At 36.3% G+C, this 15634-nt stretch overlaps 1 protein-coding gene across 2 annotated transcripts in view; it reads right to left on the reverse strand.

The window, feature by feature from the left end:
- The window catches only part of NKAIN2 (sodium/potassium transporting ATPase interacting 2), a 1261504-nt gene that overhangs the window by 227589 nt on the left and 1018281 nt on the right, over window positions 1–15634 (reverse strand). For both annotated transcript variants that reach the window (XR_009549596.1, XM_060190517.1), the window contains exon 4: window positions 5418–5618. Coding sequence is in view for 1 of the 2 variants with exons in the window: in XM_060190517.1 (XP_060046500.1) it covers window positions 5418–5618 (201 nt within the window). In the remaining variant the exon portion in view is untranslated. The remainder of the gene's footprint in view (window positions 1–5417; window positions 5619–15634) is intronic.

Genomic DNA, 15634 nt, shown 5'->3' on the forward strand with positions numbered 1-15634 from the left:
AACAAGATGAACACAGACTCAAAGTGAGAGGATGGAAAACTATCATACTGGCTAATGGCCCATAAAAAAGGGCAGGAACAGCTATTCTCATATCTGACTTGATAGACTTTAAAATAGATAAGATTAAAAAAGATAGGAATGGATACTACTTAATGCTCAGAGGATCAGTCAATCAACAGGACTTAACAATTATTAACATCTATGCACCCAAATGAGAAGCCATCTAAATATACCAAACATCTACTGAAATGCCTATAGCAATATATTAACAGCAACACAGTCATAGTAGGGGACTTCAACACCCCACTCTCGCAACTTGACAGATCATCCAGACAGAAAATCAATAAAGACATGAGGGAGTTAAATAAGGAGATAAACTAGAACTATTGGACAGTTTCAGAGTCATTCATCCCAAGAAACTGGAATACACATTTTACTCAAATCCACATGGGTCATTCTCAAGGATAGACCATATGTTAGGCCACAAAGACAGCATCAGCAAATTCAACAGAATTGAAATCATCCCAAGCATCTTCTTAGACCACAGTGGAATTTAACTAACACTTAACAATCAATAAAAGGTGAGTAAGAATCCCAAAATGTGGAAGCTCAATAGTACACTACTTAACAACTACTGAGTCAAACAGGAAATCAAGGAAGAAATCAAAATGTTTTGAGAGTTCAATGAAAATGAAGACACAAGCTATCAAACTATTTGGGACACTGCTAAGGCAGTACTGAGAGGGAAGTTCATAGCCATACAAGCACACATTGGGAAACAAGAAAAATCACAAATAAACAGCCTGATTGCACATCTTAAAGACCTAGAAGAAGAAGAACAAAGGAACCCTAAAGCAACCAGAAGGACATAAATCACTAAAGTTAGGGCAGAAATCAATAACATTGAAAATAAAAAGCCATACAAAAGAGCAACGAAAGTAAATGTTGCTTCTTCGAAAGAGTGAACAAAATTGACAAACCTTTAGCTAAACTCACACAACAAAAAAGGGAGAAGACCCAAATAAATAGGATCATAAATGAAGGAGGAGATATCATAACATAAACCACAGAAATTCAACATATCATGCAAGCCTTCATTGAACAACTATATGCCACCAAGCTAGAAAACCTGGAAGAAATGGATGATTTTCTAGATACCTATGAACTTCCAAAATTAAATAAAGAGGAACTAGATAATATTAGCAGGCCCACAGCTAACAATAACAGTTTTCAAAAGCCTTCCCTAGAATAAAAGTCCTGGACCAGATGGTTTTGCAAGTGAATTCTATAAAACATCAAAAGAAGAAATAATACCTGGACTTTTAAAAGTCTTCCAGAAGACTGAAGACACTGGAATACTCCCTTCCAGTTTCTATGAAGCCAACATCACTTTGATACCAAAATCAGACAGGGACACAACCAAAAAAGAAAACTACAGACCAATATCTCTGATGAACATAGTTGTTAAAATATTGAATAAAATTTTAGCCAATTGTATTTAGCAGTATATTAAAAAGACTGTTTAACAGGAGTCGGGCTGTAGTGCAGCAGGTTAAGCGCAGGTGGCGCAAAGCACAAGGACCGGCATAAGGATCCCGGTTCGAATCCCGGCTCCCCACCTGCAGGGGAGTCGCTTCACAGGCAGTGAAGCAGATCTGCAGGTGTCAATCTTTCTCTCCTCCTCTCTGTCTTCCCCTCCTCTCTCCATTTCTCTCTGTCCTATCCAACAACAACAATAATAACTACAACAATAAAACAACAAGGGCAACAAAAGGGAATAAATACATAAAATAAATAAGAAAAAAAAAAAAAGATTGTTCATCATGACCATGACCAAGTGGGGTTTATCCCAGGGATGCAAGTTTGGTTTAATATATGTAAATCAATCAATGTGATCCACCACATCAATGAAAGCAATACCAAAAATCACATGATCATATCCATAGATTCAGAGAAAGCTTCTGACAAAATATAACACCCCTTTAGAATCAAAACACTATAAAAAAATTGAATACATGGAAAATTCCTGAAGATGGTGGAGTTCATATATAGCAGACTTACAGCCAACATCATCCTCAATGGTGAAAAACTGGAAGCATTTCCACTCAGATCAGGTACTAGACAGGGCTGCCCACTATCACCATTATTATTCAACATAGTGTTGGAAGTTCTTGCCATAGAAATCAGGCAGGAGCAAGGAACTAAATGAATTCAGATTGGAAGAGAAGAAGTCAAACTCTCCCTATCTGCAGATGGCATGATAATATACATAGAAAAACCTAAGTAATCCAGCATGAAGCTTTTGGAAATCATCAGGCAATATAGTAAGATGTCAGGCACAATTAACATTAAAAAATCAGTGGCATTCCTCTATGCAAACACTAAATTAGAAGAAGTTGAAATCCAGAAATCACTTCCTTTTACTGTAGCAACAAAAACAATGAAATATCTAGGAATAAACCTAACCAAAGTAGTGGAAGACTTGTATGCAGAAAATTATGCATCATTACTCAAGGAAATAAAAAAAGACACAAAGAAGTGAAAAGATATTCCATGTTCATGGGTTGAAAGAATTAACATCACAAAATGAATATATTACCCAGAGCCATCTACAAATTTAATGCTGTCCCCATCAAGATCCCAAGCACATTTTTTAGGAGAATAGAAAAAATGCTACACATCTGGAACCAGAAAAGACCTAGAATTGCCAAAACAATCTTGAGAAGAAAGAACAGAACTGGAGGCATCACACTCCCAGATATCAAATTGTATTATAGGGCCATTGCCATAAAAACTGCTTATTACTGGAACATGAATAGATAACACTGACTAGTGGAATAGAATTGAGTGCCCAGAAGTAAGCCCCCACACCAATGGTCATCTAATCTTTGACAAAGTTGCCCAGACTATTAAATATGGGAAAGAAGAGTCTCCTCAATAAATGTTGTTGGAAAAAAATGGTTGAAATATGCAGAAGAATGACTCTGAACTACTATAGTTCACCAAATACAAAAGTAAATTCCAAGTGGATCAAGAAATTGGATGTTAGAACACAAACTAACAGATACTAAAGAGGAAAATACTGGCAGAACTTTTCTCTGCATAAATTTTAAAGAGTTCTTCAATGAAACAAATCCAATTACAAAGAAGACTAAGGCAAGCATAAACCTATGGGACTACATCAAATTAAAAAGCTTCTGCACAGCAAAAGAAACCAGTACCTAAACCAAGAGACCCCTCACAGAATGGAAGAATCTTTACATGCCATACATCAGACAAGAGGCTAATAACGAAAATATATAAAGAGCTTGCCAAACTCAACAACAAGACAACAAATAACCCCATCCTATAATGGGGGGGGGAGGACATGGACAGAATATTCACCACAGAAGAGGTCCAAAAGGCTGAGAAACACATGAAAAAATGCTCCAAGTCTTTGATTGTCAGAGAAATGCAAATGAAGACAACAGTGAGATACCACTTCACTCCTGTGAGAATGTCATACATCAGAAAAGGTAACAGCAGCAAATGCTGGAGAGGTTGTGTGGTCAAAGCAACCCTCCTGCACTGCTGGTGGCAATGTCAATTGGTCCAACCTCTGTGGAGAACAGTCTGGAGAACTCTCAGAAGGCTAGAAATGGACCTACTCTATGGTCCTGTAATTCCTCTCCTGGGGATATATCCTAAGGAATCCAACACACCCATGAAAAAAGATCTGTGTACACATATGTTCTTAGCATCACAATATGTAATACTCAATACCTGGAAGCAACACAGCTGTCCAACAACAGGTGAGTGATTGAGTAAGTTGTGGTATATATATATTGGATTGCTACTCAGCTTTTAAAAATGGTAATCTCACTGTTTTCAGCCTATCTTGTATGGACCTTGAAAAAAATTGATGTTAAGTGAAATAAGTTAGAAACAAAAGGATGAATATGGAATGATCTCACTCTCAGACATAAGTTGAAAAACAAGATCAGAAGAGAAAACACAAGTAGAATCTGAACTGGAATTGGCATATTACACCGAAGTAGAAGATTCTGGGCTGGGTAGGTGGGTGGGGGTTGGAGAATACAGGTCCAAAAAGGATGACAGAGCACCTGTTGGGTGTTGTATTGTTATATGGAAAACTGGGAAATGTTATGCATGTACAAACTATTGTATTTACTGTCAAATGTAAAACATGAATATCCCAATAAAGAATTTAAGAAAGGAATTATGAATCATTAGCATTCTCCAAGTAATAGTGAGGTGACGAAGATTAGATTTTACTTGGATTATTCATTTTGACAAGTCTAATACTATACATCAACTGCAACTCTTAGATGAATTTTAGAAACTATATGTGCATATGTAGTAAAGGGCTTGAAATAAGTAAGCACATGTCCCATTATGCATTTAACCTTGCCAAATGGATTTTCTAAGAAAGAAGTATGCTTACTTATTCACCAAGTTAGGATGGTACAAAATAATGTTTTACACAATGCAGGTGCATCTTACACAGATATGGTCTATAAATACAAAAGAGTTACTGACAAGGCCTACTATCTCCTGGTAGAGGAAGTGTTATATATCAGCATAGTACTTTGAAAAAATGTTAATCTAGAAATATAATTTAAAGAAAAGCTAAAATGTTTTGCAAAGGGGACCACTGGTTTAATGATAACTTGAAGAAATCTGTAAGGAAGACAAGACAAATGATGAAGAGGATTCATAGGGCTGAGAGCCTACTAAGAAGTGCTGGGAAAGAAATATAATTTATTCATTTGACTAGATTAACATGTTAGGTATAAACGCTCTATTCTTGCCTCTAGAATCTCTGGAAAATTCTACCAAAAATTAAGTAATCAGACCTTGACTGATTGGTTGATTTCCTATGCAAATTCTAAATATTCCAAGTCTATTAACTGTTGTTAAAGAAAGTGAGCACAAGGGCAGGGGTAGATAGCATAAAGGTTATGCAAACAGACTCTCAAGCCTGAGGGTCCATTAAATCCCTTCAATCCCCTGCACCACTACAAGCCAGAGCTGAGCAGTGCTCTGGTAATAAGTACATACACAAACAAACAGAGGACCTAGTGGGGATTATACTGTTAAGTAGAAAACTGGGAAATATTATGCATGTATAAACTATTGTATTTTACTGTCAATTATAAAACATTAATCCCACCTTAAAGGAAAAAAATACTCTAGAATAGAAAAAAAGAAAGAAAGAAAATAAAAGAAAAAGAAAAGAAATTGAGCACGTTTACTCCAAGGCCTGGCCTGTCTTATCCTGACAAATTCTTATTGAAAATGGCTGTAATTAAGACAAAGAAAATAATGGAATATCATCTATAGATTCCACTTATGTTCACTGGGCTTGTGCAGAAATAAAATAATTCTGGGGCCATAGAAGGGAAGTCAACACTTACTGCGAGAGCAATCTGGAGAGAACTATGAGCCACTTCTATGTACTGGTACTCCAGAAAACACTCTGAGACAGTGATATAGCGATGATCTTCTGGAGCCCAGTCTGGGGCAGGTGTCACTGATGTCACCGTACATCCTGGACCATTCTCCATCCACCAAGATCGATGCATTGATATATTAAAAGTCAGGATAAGATCAGTTTCCTGCAAGAGGGCATATTACAAGAATGAGAATAACTTTATAAATGAACTTATTCTTAGTGAATCTGCTTTGAACTTCCTATGTACTTTTTTCCTTTGTTTACTGTACTTTATAGGCAAAAATGAAGGACAGAAAGCAAAACTTGGAGCTCTATCTAAAACTTATGTATGTAAGGATTCCGCTCATCCGAGGGCTCAGCTCTGACTACAATATCATACATTTAAAAATTATGGACATATTATGAATTACATACATTAATTGTAACTGTAAAGGATCATTACTAGTGCCCCAGGAGATGGTGCAGTGGATAAAGCATTGGACTCTCAAGCATGAGGTCCTGAGTTCTATCCCTGGCAGCTCATGCACCAAAGTGATATCTGTATCTTTCTTTTTTCTCCCGTCTTTCTCATGAATAAATAAATAAATCTTAAACAAAAATAATCATTACTATTTGGGACTTGAAAATACATTTTACAAATATTTTCACAAATATTTACAAGTAATTTTAAAAATTACTTTATTGAGCATGTACTGGCTTAGAATACAGCTGTTGACACACAGATACGATTTCCCATTTCCTCATGTGATATGTGTCTCCATACTGTACCTAATCCCAACTTAGTTCTTTTTTTTTTGTAACTGAGCACTGGGACATAGAAATAAAACAAAAGGAGTGATTTGAACTATTTTTTCAAGAGAAATTTTGTTTTTAAGCAGCAGCTTTTTTTCTTCCTCAGAGAATCTACTTGCTGAACAATTTAAATGTTAAAATAATGCTTTAATTATGAAACATTAACCTAAAGTTGTGACTAATGCTAGATTTTTATAGAACTGCTTATAAAAGTGTATTGCTTGATTTTTCTTCCTTCCCATTGTCTCAGGAAACCTTGATGATTCTCATTTTAACAAGAATGAGGTTGCATCTCATTGGTGATCAGAATGTTGAGCTTTTTGACCATTTCAAAAATTCTTATCTTTTTTTTTTTCCTTTTTCTTTTGAAGCCTCACTTGGTACTGGAGATTTAACCTCTTGAACTCCCACTAAAGAAATCACACAACTCTAAATGACCAAAGAAGAATTTGCTAAATTAGGAAACTTACTGTAAGGACCAACATCTTCTGTGCTCAGATGTGGATGCTACATTCTCAGACATATGTCTACAGAAACCTGGAATGCTTCCAAAAATAACGGCTATCTCTTAAGAGAATTTCACAAGGAATGTTCTGCAGAAAGCAGCAAAAGCAGCTTTGAACATCATATTAAGTATTAGTTCATGAGGGAGATTTCTAAAATGATCATGGAACACAACTAAAATATACAACCAAATCAGAAGCTTGTTAAACTGGTTGTAAGAATATGTACTTTACTTATCTTTTTATCATCTTACTAGGGGGTTAATGGCTTATAGAACAGTCGTTGACACATGGTTACATCTTATGGTTCTGCTAAGTATCAAACCACTGACTCTGGGTGTATCATATAATTGCTCAATGAATTTTTTTTCTAAAAAATAAGCATAATATTAGCTACTGTATCTTGTATTTGAAAAGTCAATATGTGCAAATCATATGATAATATAAACAATATAAATAAATTATAAATTATAAACAATATAAATACTCTTGTTTTTGTAGCAAGAAGATATCAATAGTAACAAGTATTAAGGATTTTAAAGAATTTTCCTCCCAAGACTGAAAGACAAACTCCGGACCTCATCTATTATAACAGAAGCTACATGGACATGAAACATTTTCTTGGAACCATCAATCACAAATTTAGTCTCTTCATATGTTAAAGTAAATCTGAAGAATAATTGTTTTATCCCAGGGCCTGCTTACATTCATATCTTCTAACTCATCATTTATTTTTAACTTTTGGTCTGTTGATGCTTTTTAAAAATTTCATTGAGTGAATTCTACAGTTAAAACTTTTCTGTTTGCTCTCTTTATGTTTGATCTTTGTCAAATTTCTCATAAAGCTTGCATATTATTCACCTGATTTTGTTGAATTGTCCTGAGGCTTTTTTTTTAATGATGAGTTTCTTGAAATAGTTGTTTCACTCAGAAAAAAACAGATATCTTCATCTCTGTGTTCTGAAAGGTTATTATTATAGTGTGATGTTTTTATATTTGCTTTATTTGAACTTCCTAGTAATTTCTCATTGCTGACTTCACATGTGTGATAGTTATCACCTCCTATCACCTTTACTACTTCTCTTCAGGAGGCATGCCTATCCTCAGCTTATTTAAGGCTCTGAGGTCTTCTCACAATTGTGCATGGGTACACCTGTCCCATGAACCTCACTCCCTCTATGGCAGAATTCTCAAGTTTGTATGTCTTGTCTTCTCTCCATACTACATATATCAGATTAACTATAGACCATTCAGATAACTCAGCTTGCCTATTGCCCAACACACAGGCGAGACTCATTTCATATTCCTTGGCTGGTTTCCACAGTTCCCCCAAAACGTATTTCCATTCATGTCTAGATACTAAATTTTTGTTGTTGGGGAGGAAGAAAACTGGGGGCATCACTTTAGCGGGCTTTAAATTGTTTGCATACTCTATCACTTGTCTTTGACCCTTGTTACATTTTGAGGTTTAACTATATATTCAATAGAAGAAATTTTCAGTTCTGATTTCTGAAATTATGTGAAACAGGTTTCCTTTAACATTTAGTTTGTACAACACCCGGTTTGTGTCTTTCAGTTCAGCAAGCCTTTCCTTACATTTGAGAAAGTATACTTCTAGTACCCTTTCAATTATGTTGTCCCTTTTACTTTTTTTTTTATTACTGTTAACCAGACATTTAACTTCCAGAACTGACATTTCCATTTTTATCATGTTTTTTTACTCATATATTTTCCTTTAGTATTTACATTTTTTCTTTGCCAAGTTTCACTATCTCTGTTGAATGAGATACTTATTTTAATATTTTGAATTTTTTGACTTAACCTCTGTTGTTGATGTTGCTAATGGCTATATGTTTTATTGTCATTAAAACTATTGTTTTCTTAAATTATTTATTTACATATTTATTTATTTGCTTCCAGGGCTTCCTGCCTGCAACACTTCTGGCATAGTCTTCTTTTCTTTTCTTTTCTTTTTTTTTTTTCCTTTTCTCCCTCTCCTTCATTTCTTCTTATTTATTTATTTATTTATTTTTTTGTCTAGGGTCATTGCTGGGGCTCGGTGTCTGCACTACTAATCCGCTGCTCCTGTGGCTATTTTTTTGACAGAGGAGGGGAAGATAGAGAGAGGGGAGAGAAAGACACCTGCAGAACAGCTTCACCGATTGTGAAACGACCCCCTCACCCCCCCCACCCCCGTAGGTGAGGAGCTGGGAACTCTAACTTGGACCTTGTGTGGGCTTGTGCTTTGTACTGTGTGCCTAATCCAGTGTGACACCACCCTAGCCCCTTTCTAAAAAGAATTATTAGATAGGACAGAGAGAAATTAAGAAAGGACAGGGAGACAGAGAGAAAGACATCTGCAGACCTGCTTCTCTGCTCAAGAGGTGGACCCCATACAGGTGGGAGGGATGCAGTGCTCAAACCCAGGTCCTTGTGCTTGGTCATACGTGTGCTTAACTGGGTGCGACACCACCCTGCCCCCTTCTCTTTTCCTTCTTTCCCTCTTTCCTTCCTCTCTTTTTCCTCCCCCCTCCCTTCACTCTTTCTCTCTCTCTCTCTCTCTTTTCCTTCCTTCCTTCCTTTCTTTTTCCTTCCTTCCTTCCTTCCTCTTTTCTTTCTTTCCCTTTATTCCTCTTTTTCTTCCTTCCTTTCCTTTCTTCCTTTCTCTTTTCATTCTTTCTCCCTTCCTTCCTTCATTTTTTCTCTTTCTTTCTTCCTTCCTTCCTTTCATTTGTTTCTCTCTTCCTTTTTCTTCAGAGAAAAGGTAAAGATAGGGAGAGACACAGAGAGACACCACAGCACTGTTCCACCACTTGTGAAGCTTTTCACTTCATAGTACTTCTGTGTGGTGGTTGGAAGCTTGAATGTGAGTCCTTGAACATGATAAAAATGTATACCTTACCAGGTGTGTTATCTCCTAGGCCTAACTTACTGCTTTTAAATGGTTTCTTATACTGTTTTTGCTTTATTCAAGTGGCTTATTTTCACCAAAATTGTCAATAATATAAAGGATAGCTATAAAGAGTTTACTATGTGTCATAAACAAGTTAGCAAAATGTTCTTGCCTTTGTGAGTGTTTATTTTTATGTAGGAGAAATGGACAAGTACATAAATATAGCAAAATATCCACGTGGTTGTCAATGCAGAGAAAAAAAATATTTTCAAGTAAAGAAATACAAAGCCCCAAATTGGTAATTAAAGGGGTATGCTACTGTTTTATACATTATGGCTAGAAAAGATTTTTTTCTTTTATAAAATTTTATTTTATTTATAAAAAGGAAACACTAACAAAACCATAGTATAAGAGGGGTACAACTCCACACAATTCCCACCACCAGAACTCCATATCCCATCCTCTCCCTTGATAGCTTTCCTATTCTTTAGTCCTCTGGGAGAATGGACTCAAGGATGGACAGAAGATGGAAGGTCTGGCTTCTGTAATTGCTTTCCCGCTGAACGTGGCCATTGACAGGTTGATCCAGATTCCCAGCCTGTCTCTCTCCCTAGTGGGGCAGGGTTCTTGGGAATCAGAGCTGCAGGACTCATTGGAGGGGTGGTCTGTCCAAGAAAGTCTGGTTGGCATCATGCTAGCATCTGGAACCTGTTGCCTGAAAAGAGAGTTAACATACAAAGCCAAACAAATTGTTGATTGTTCATGAACCTAAATGCTGAAATAGTGCAGATGAAGAGTTGGGGGGGGGGTCTGCATTTTATAGATAGATATTTCTTATTTCAATTAGGCCTTCAATAAAATGTAGAGGTGACCAGAGTAAAAATTGGAGAGAACATTACCAGTAAAGGGAACAGATAGTAACAATGTCCTAGACATCTTATATTATGCTTACTTTTTTAGTCTGACCTTCCAGTTGAAACATTCTTAAAATGTCGTCTGACTACCTTTTCAATTCAAATAGGATAAACTAAAACATGATTGGCCACTTGTTTTGCCTCACTTGGCAGGTCCCTTTCACATATAATAACTAGACAGAGCTTTCCAAGTGTAGATGTGTAGAGATCTATAGGACTCACAGACAAAATATCTCTTTGTGTATATATGAAACATCTTAGCCATAAAACAAACATTTCTAGTTACAAAACAGACAAGACAAAATATTAAATTATCTTTTTCTTTAACTATTTATTCGTTTTTAATTTGACAGAACAGAAATAAATTGAGAGGGGAAGGGGCAGTAAAGGGGAGAGGAAGAGAAACACCTATAATACTGCTTTGCCACCTGTGAAGCTTCCCTCCTGCAAGTAGGAGTGTGAGACTTGAACCTCGGTCCTTACATAAAGTACTGTGTTCACTTAACCAAGTACAAAACTGTTTGGTCTCAATGGAATTATCCGTTTTCCAGGACAGGGTATAGATGAATAATCAATAAACTAGTTCATCTTCTGTCATTTGAGCTCAAAATTATGAGGGATTTTGGGACAAAGAACAAGTATTGATAGCATAAAGTAAGGCAGAAAAACCAGAATTCAAACCTTCTATATACTGGGTGAATTCATATTGAGAAACATCAGACCAGATAGAGGCACACCTGGTTAAGCACTTACATTACAGTGCACAAGAACCCAGGTTCAAGCCCCTGATTCCCACCTGCAGGGAGAAATCTTCATCAGTGGTTAAGCTGAGCTTCAGGTGTCTGTTTGTCTCTCTCCCTCTCTATCTTCTGCTCCCCTCTGGATTTCTCTGTTTCTATCCAATAATAAATAAATGTATTTTAAAAATAAACATAACAAATAGACTGTAAAGCACTAGATTCATAAACTTTTAAATATAAAGAAAGCTTTCATAATTATATTTTCAGATGACTGTAGTGCCAAAATTTCTATATTGATATATTTATTCATCCTTTTTAGTAAGTCTTCAAAAATCTCAGATAAAAGCGGCTATTATTGTCCATGTATTTTTTAAATAACATGTTCTATTGTGCTTATATCAAAGTCATTATTATGACAGAAAAGTTATTTTTGACATGGGCTACAGGTATTCATATCAATGCAAGAAGCCAAATTGCTCAACAAATAAAATATATTTAATTTTGAAAAGTTGAAAAGTAAATGGATATATGATACTTTTAACAGTTCAGAATTTTACTAAAATAACTAAAATCTACTTTAGTAGTTCTGTGGCATTTAAAGAAGTCATACATGCATAAATATCTTCAATGGTAAATACTAAAATTTATTACAGAGATTAAGAGCTACATGGTGATGGTGAGAAAAATTTTGAGTTGCAGTTTAAAATATATGAAATATTTTCTCAGATTTATGTTTTTAATTACATAATTCTTCAGGATAGCACTACTGAAAAAAGAACAGAACAAAGAAATGCACTTCTCAGAAAATGGCAATAATTTTAAAGGTTATCAGAACAGACACTACTATATTATTTTTCATATATCATATGCACGTTACTACACCAGACCACAGTTTTGTGATGAGAACTATAGTTATGAGATGCAACATAAGATGTGAACATAAATTACTGTCACTTTTTTGGGAGATTAGGAAGAAATAAAATTATACTTGACAGAATGAGGAAGTTTTTGATTAGTATGCAATGAGAAATTTTGTTAATGTATGCAGAGGTATTTAGAGGGTATGATGCATGTGAACTTTGATGGAATAGGTTCCTTGAGATAGAAAACTCTAGTTGGCATGTGGAAGAATGGTCCATCTTAGAAAGACCCCATTTTGGTTGGATAAAGAGATGATCCTGAAGGCTGCAAGAGAAACACAAAATGTCACATACAGGGGAAAACCCATAAGACTATCATCAGACTTCTCCACATAAACTCTAAAAGCCATAAGAGAATGGCTAGATATATACTGAGCTCACAATGTAAAACAGCTTCATCCAATAATAGTATATCCAGCTAGACTGTCTTTTAGACTAGATGGAGGGATCAAAACCTTCTCAGACAAGCAATAGTTAAAGGAGGCAACTATCACAAAACTTGCCTTGAAAGAGGTTCTAAAAGGCTTCCTATAAACGCTAACAACACTCAAAAGTCTGCTATATATCAGAGCACTCAAAAAAGTGTTGAATAATGGCACTGCAAAAACATAAATCCATAATATCAATAAATATCAATGTCTAGATTCACCCATTAAAAGGCACAAAATGGGAGGATGGATCAAAATACACAACTCAACCATATACTGTCTATAGGAATTCCAACTGACTCAACAAGACAAACACAGACTCAAAGTGAAAGGATGGAAAATTATCATACAGGGTAATGGACCAAAAAAGGGCAGGAACAGCTATTCTCATCTCTGCTGCAATAGACTTTAAAAATAAATAATGTAATAAAAGTTAGGCATGGACATTACATACAGATTAGAGGATCAATCAACCAAGAAGATTTAACAGTTATTAACATCTATGCACCCAATGAGGGCCCATCTAAATACATCAAACACCTACTGAAAGAACCACAAAAATACACCACTAGGAATACAATAATAATAGGAGACTTCAACACTCTACTTTCACACTTAGATCAACTAAGCACAGAATCAACAAAAAAAACAAGAGAATTAATTAAAGAGATGGACAGAGTAGACCTCCTGGACATTTTCAGAGTTCTTTACCCCCAAAATATGGAATACACATTCTTTTCAAATCCACACAACACATCCTCAAGGATAGACCACACGTTAGGCCACAAAGACAGTATCAACAAATTCAAGAGCATTGAAATCATCCCAAGTATCTTCTAAGACCACAGTGGAGTAAAGCTAACATTTAACAACAAACAGAAAATTAGTAAAAGTCACAAAATTTGAAAATTCAACAACATACTTCTTAATAACTGCTGGGTCAAAGAGTAACTCAAGCAAGAAATTCAAATGTTTCTAGAAACAAATGAAAATGAAGACACAAACTATCAAAATATTTGGGACACAGCTAAAGTAGTACTTAGAGAGAAACTCATAGCTACACAAGCACACATTAGAGAACAAGAAAAAGCTTAAACAAACAACTTTACTGCATGCCTTAGAAACTTGGAAGAAGAGAAACAAAGGAATCCTAAAGCAACCAGAAGGGCTGTAATCATTAAAATTAGGGAAGAAATAAATAACATAGAAAATAAGAGAATGGGGGCCAGGCGGTGGCGCACCTGCTTAAGCGCACATGTTACAGTGCAGCAGAATGTGAGCTTAGATCTACAGGGATGCAGAGGTCACATAGGCTCCTAAGCTGAATATGGGACCCAGATCACATCAAATCGATGGGGTTTACAGTCAACAATATTTATACACCTGTCCCATATTTGGGAGCTACTCTCTTCCATGATCCAGCTTTCTGGTACTTTTTCCAACCATGACATAATCTCCCCAGACAATAACTTGGATCCACCTGCATATCAGATTTCAGGCTCAGGAGAAAAAAAATTAATATAGCCACAGGCCCTTTGGAATATAACTAAAATATGCCTACTAGCTATCTACAAAACGGAGACACGCCCCCACCCCCAACTCTTCATCGGCACTACTCCAGCCTTTAGGTTCATGATTAGTCAACAACTTGCTTGGCTTTATATGTTAACTCTCTTTTCAGCCACTAGGTTCCAGATGCTAGCATGATGACAACCAGACTTCCCTAGACAGATGACCCCACCAGTGTGAAATGGAGCTCTGATTCCCCAGAACCCCGCCCCACTAGGGAAAGAGAAATGCAGGCTGGGAGTATGGATTGACCTGTCAACGCTCATGTTCAGCTGGGAAGCCATTACAGAAGCCAGACCTTCCACCTTCTGCATCCCACAATGACCTTGGGTGCATACTCCCAGAGGATTAAAGAATAGGAAAGCTATCAAGGGAGGGGATGGGACACAGAGTTCTGGTGGTGGGAATTGTGTGGAGTTGTACCCCTCTTATCCTATGGTTTTGTCAGTGTTTCCTTTTTGTAAATAAATAGTAATAATAAAAAAGAAAATAATATAAATGGAAAGATATCTTATGTTCATGGATTGGAAGAATAAATATCATCAAAATGAATACTCTACCCAGAGTCATATACAAATTTAATATGATATCCATCAAGGTCCTACTAACTGCTATGATGGGAACTTCCAATACTATCTATATACTTTAAAGTAATAGTGCACAATAGTGTGCAGGGATCCGTTTAAAGTAATAGTGCATAATAGTGTGCAGGGATCCATTTAAAGTAATAGTGCACAATAGTGTGCAGGGATCCATTAAGTGTAGCAAGCAAGTAGAAGGACCTAAAAAAGACAACATAAAGTATGTAGTCAAATAATTTCTACTTAGACCTAGATACTCTCCTCACCTACTTTCTTTATTGAAATTTTTATTTATAAAAAAGGAAACACTGACAAAAACCATAGGATAAGAGGGGTATAACTCCACACAATTCCCACCACCAGAACTCTGTATCTCTTCCCCTCCCCTGATAGATTTCCTATTCTTTAACCCTCTGGGAGTATGGACCCAGGGTCATTATGGGGTGCAGAAGGTGGAAGGTCTGGCTTCTGTAATTGCTTCCCTGCTGAAGATGGGTGTTGGAAGGTCAATTCATACTCCCAGCCTGTTTCTCTCTTTCCCTAGTGGGGTGGAGTTCTCACCTTTCTATTTCACTTTCCTCAATCACTCTAAGGCTAAACTTGCCAGACAACTAAGGACTATAAAAGCTGGATAAGGGCAAGAGATTGGTATACTTCCATGATAACTCTTTTGGTCACTACCATGCCACACCATCATCTAAGGCCCTAGCCAGGGAATCCTGGGATTCTCACATAGACATGATGCACCTAGACCTCTAACAGTTTACACTCTCACCATCACAAGTCACCTCCATCAGGAACAACATCATAAACCCTCTTGTGGTGCTCTTCAGGACCTT

The sequence above is a fragment of the Erinaceus europaeus genome, chromosome 4, assembly GCF_950295315.1.
Source record: "Erinaceus europaeus chromosome 4, mEriEur2.1, whole genome shotgun sequence".
Taxonomy (NCBI): Eukaryota; Metazoa; Chordata; class Mammalia; order Eulipotyphla; family Erinaceidae; genus Erinaceus; species Erinaceus europaeus.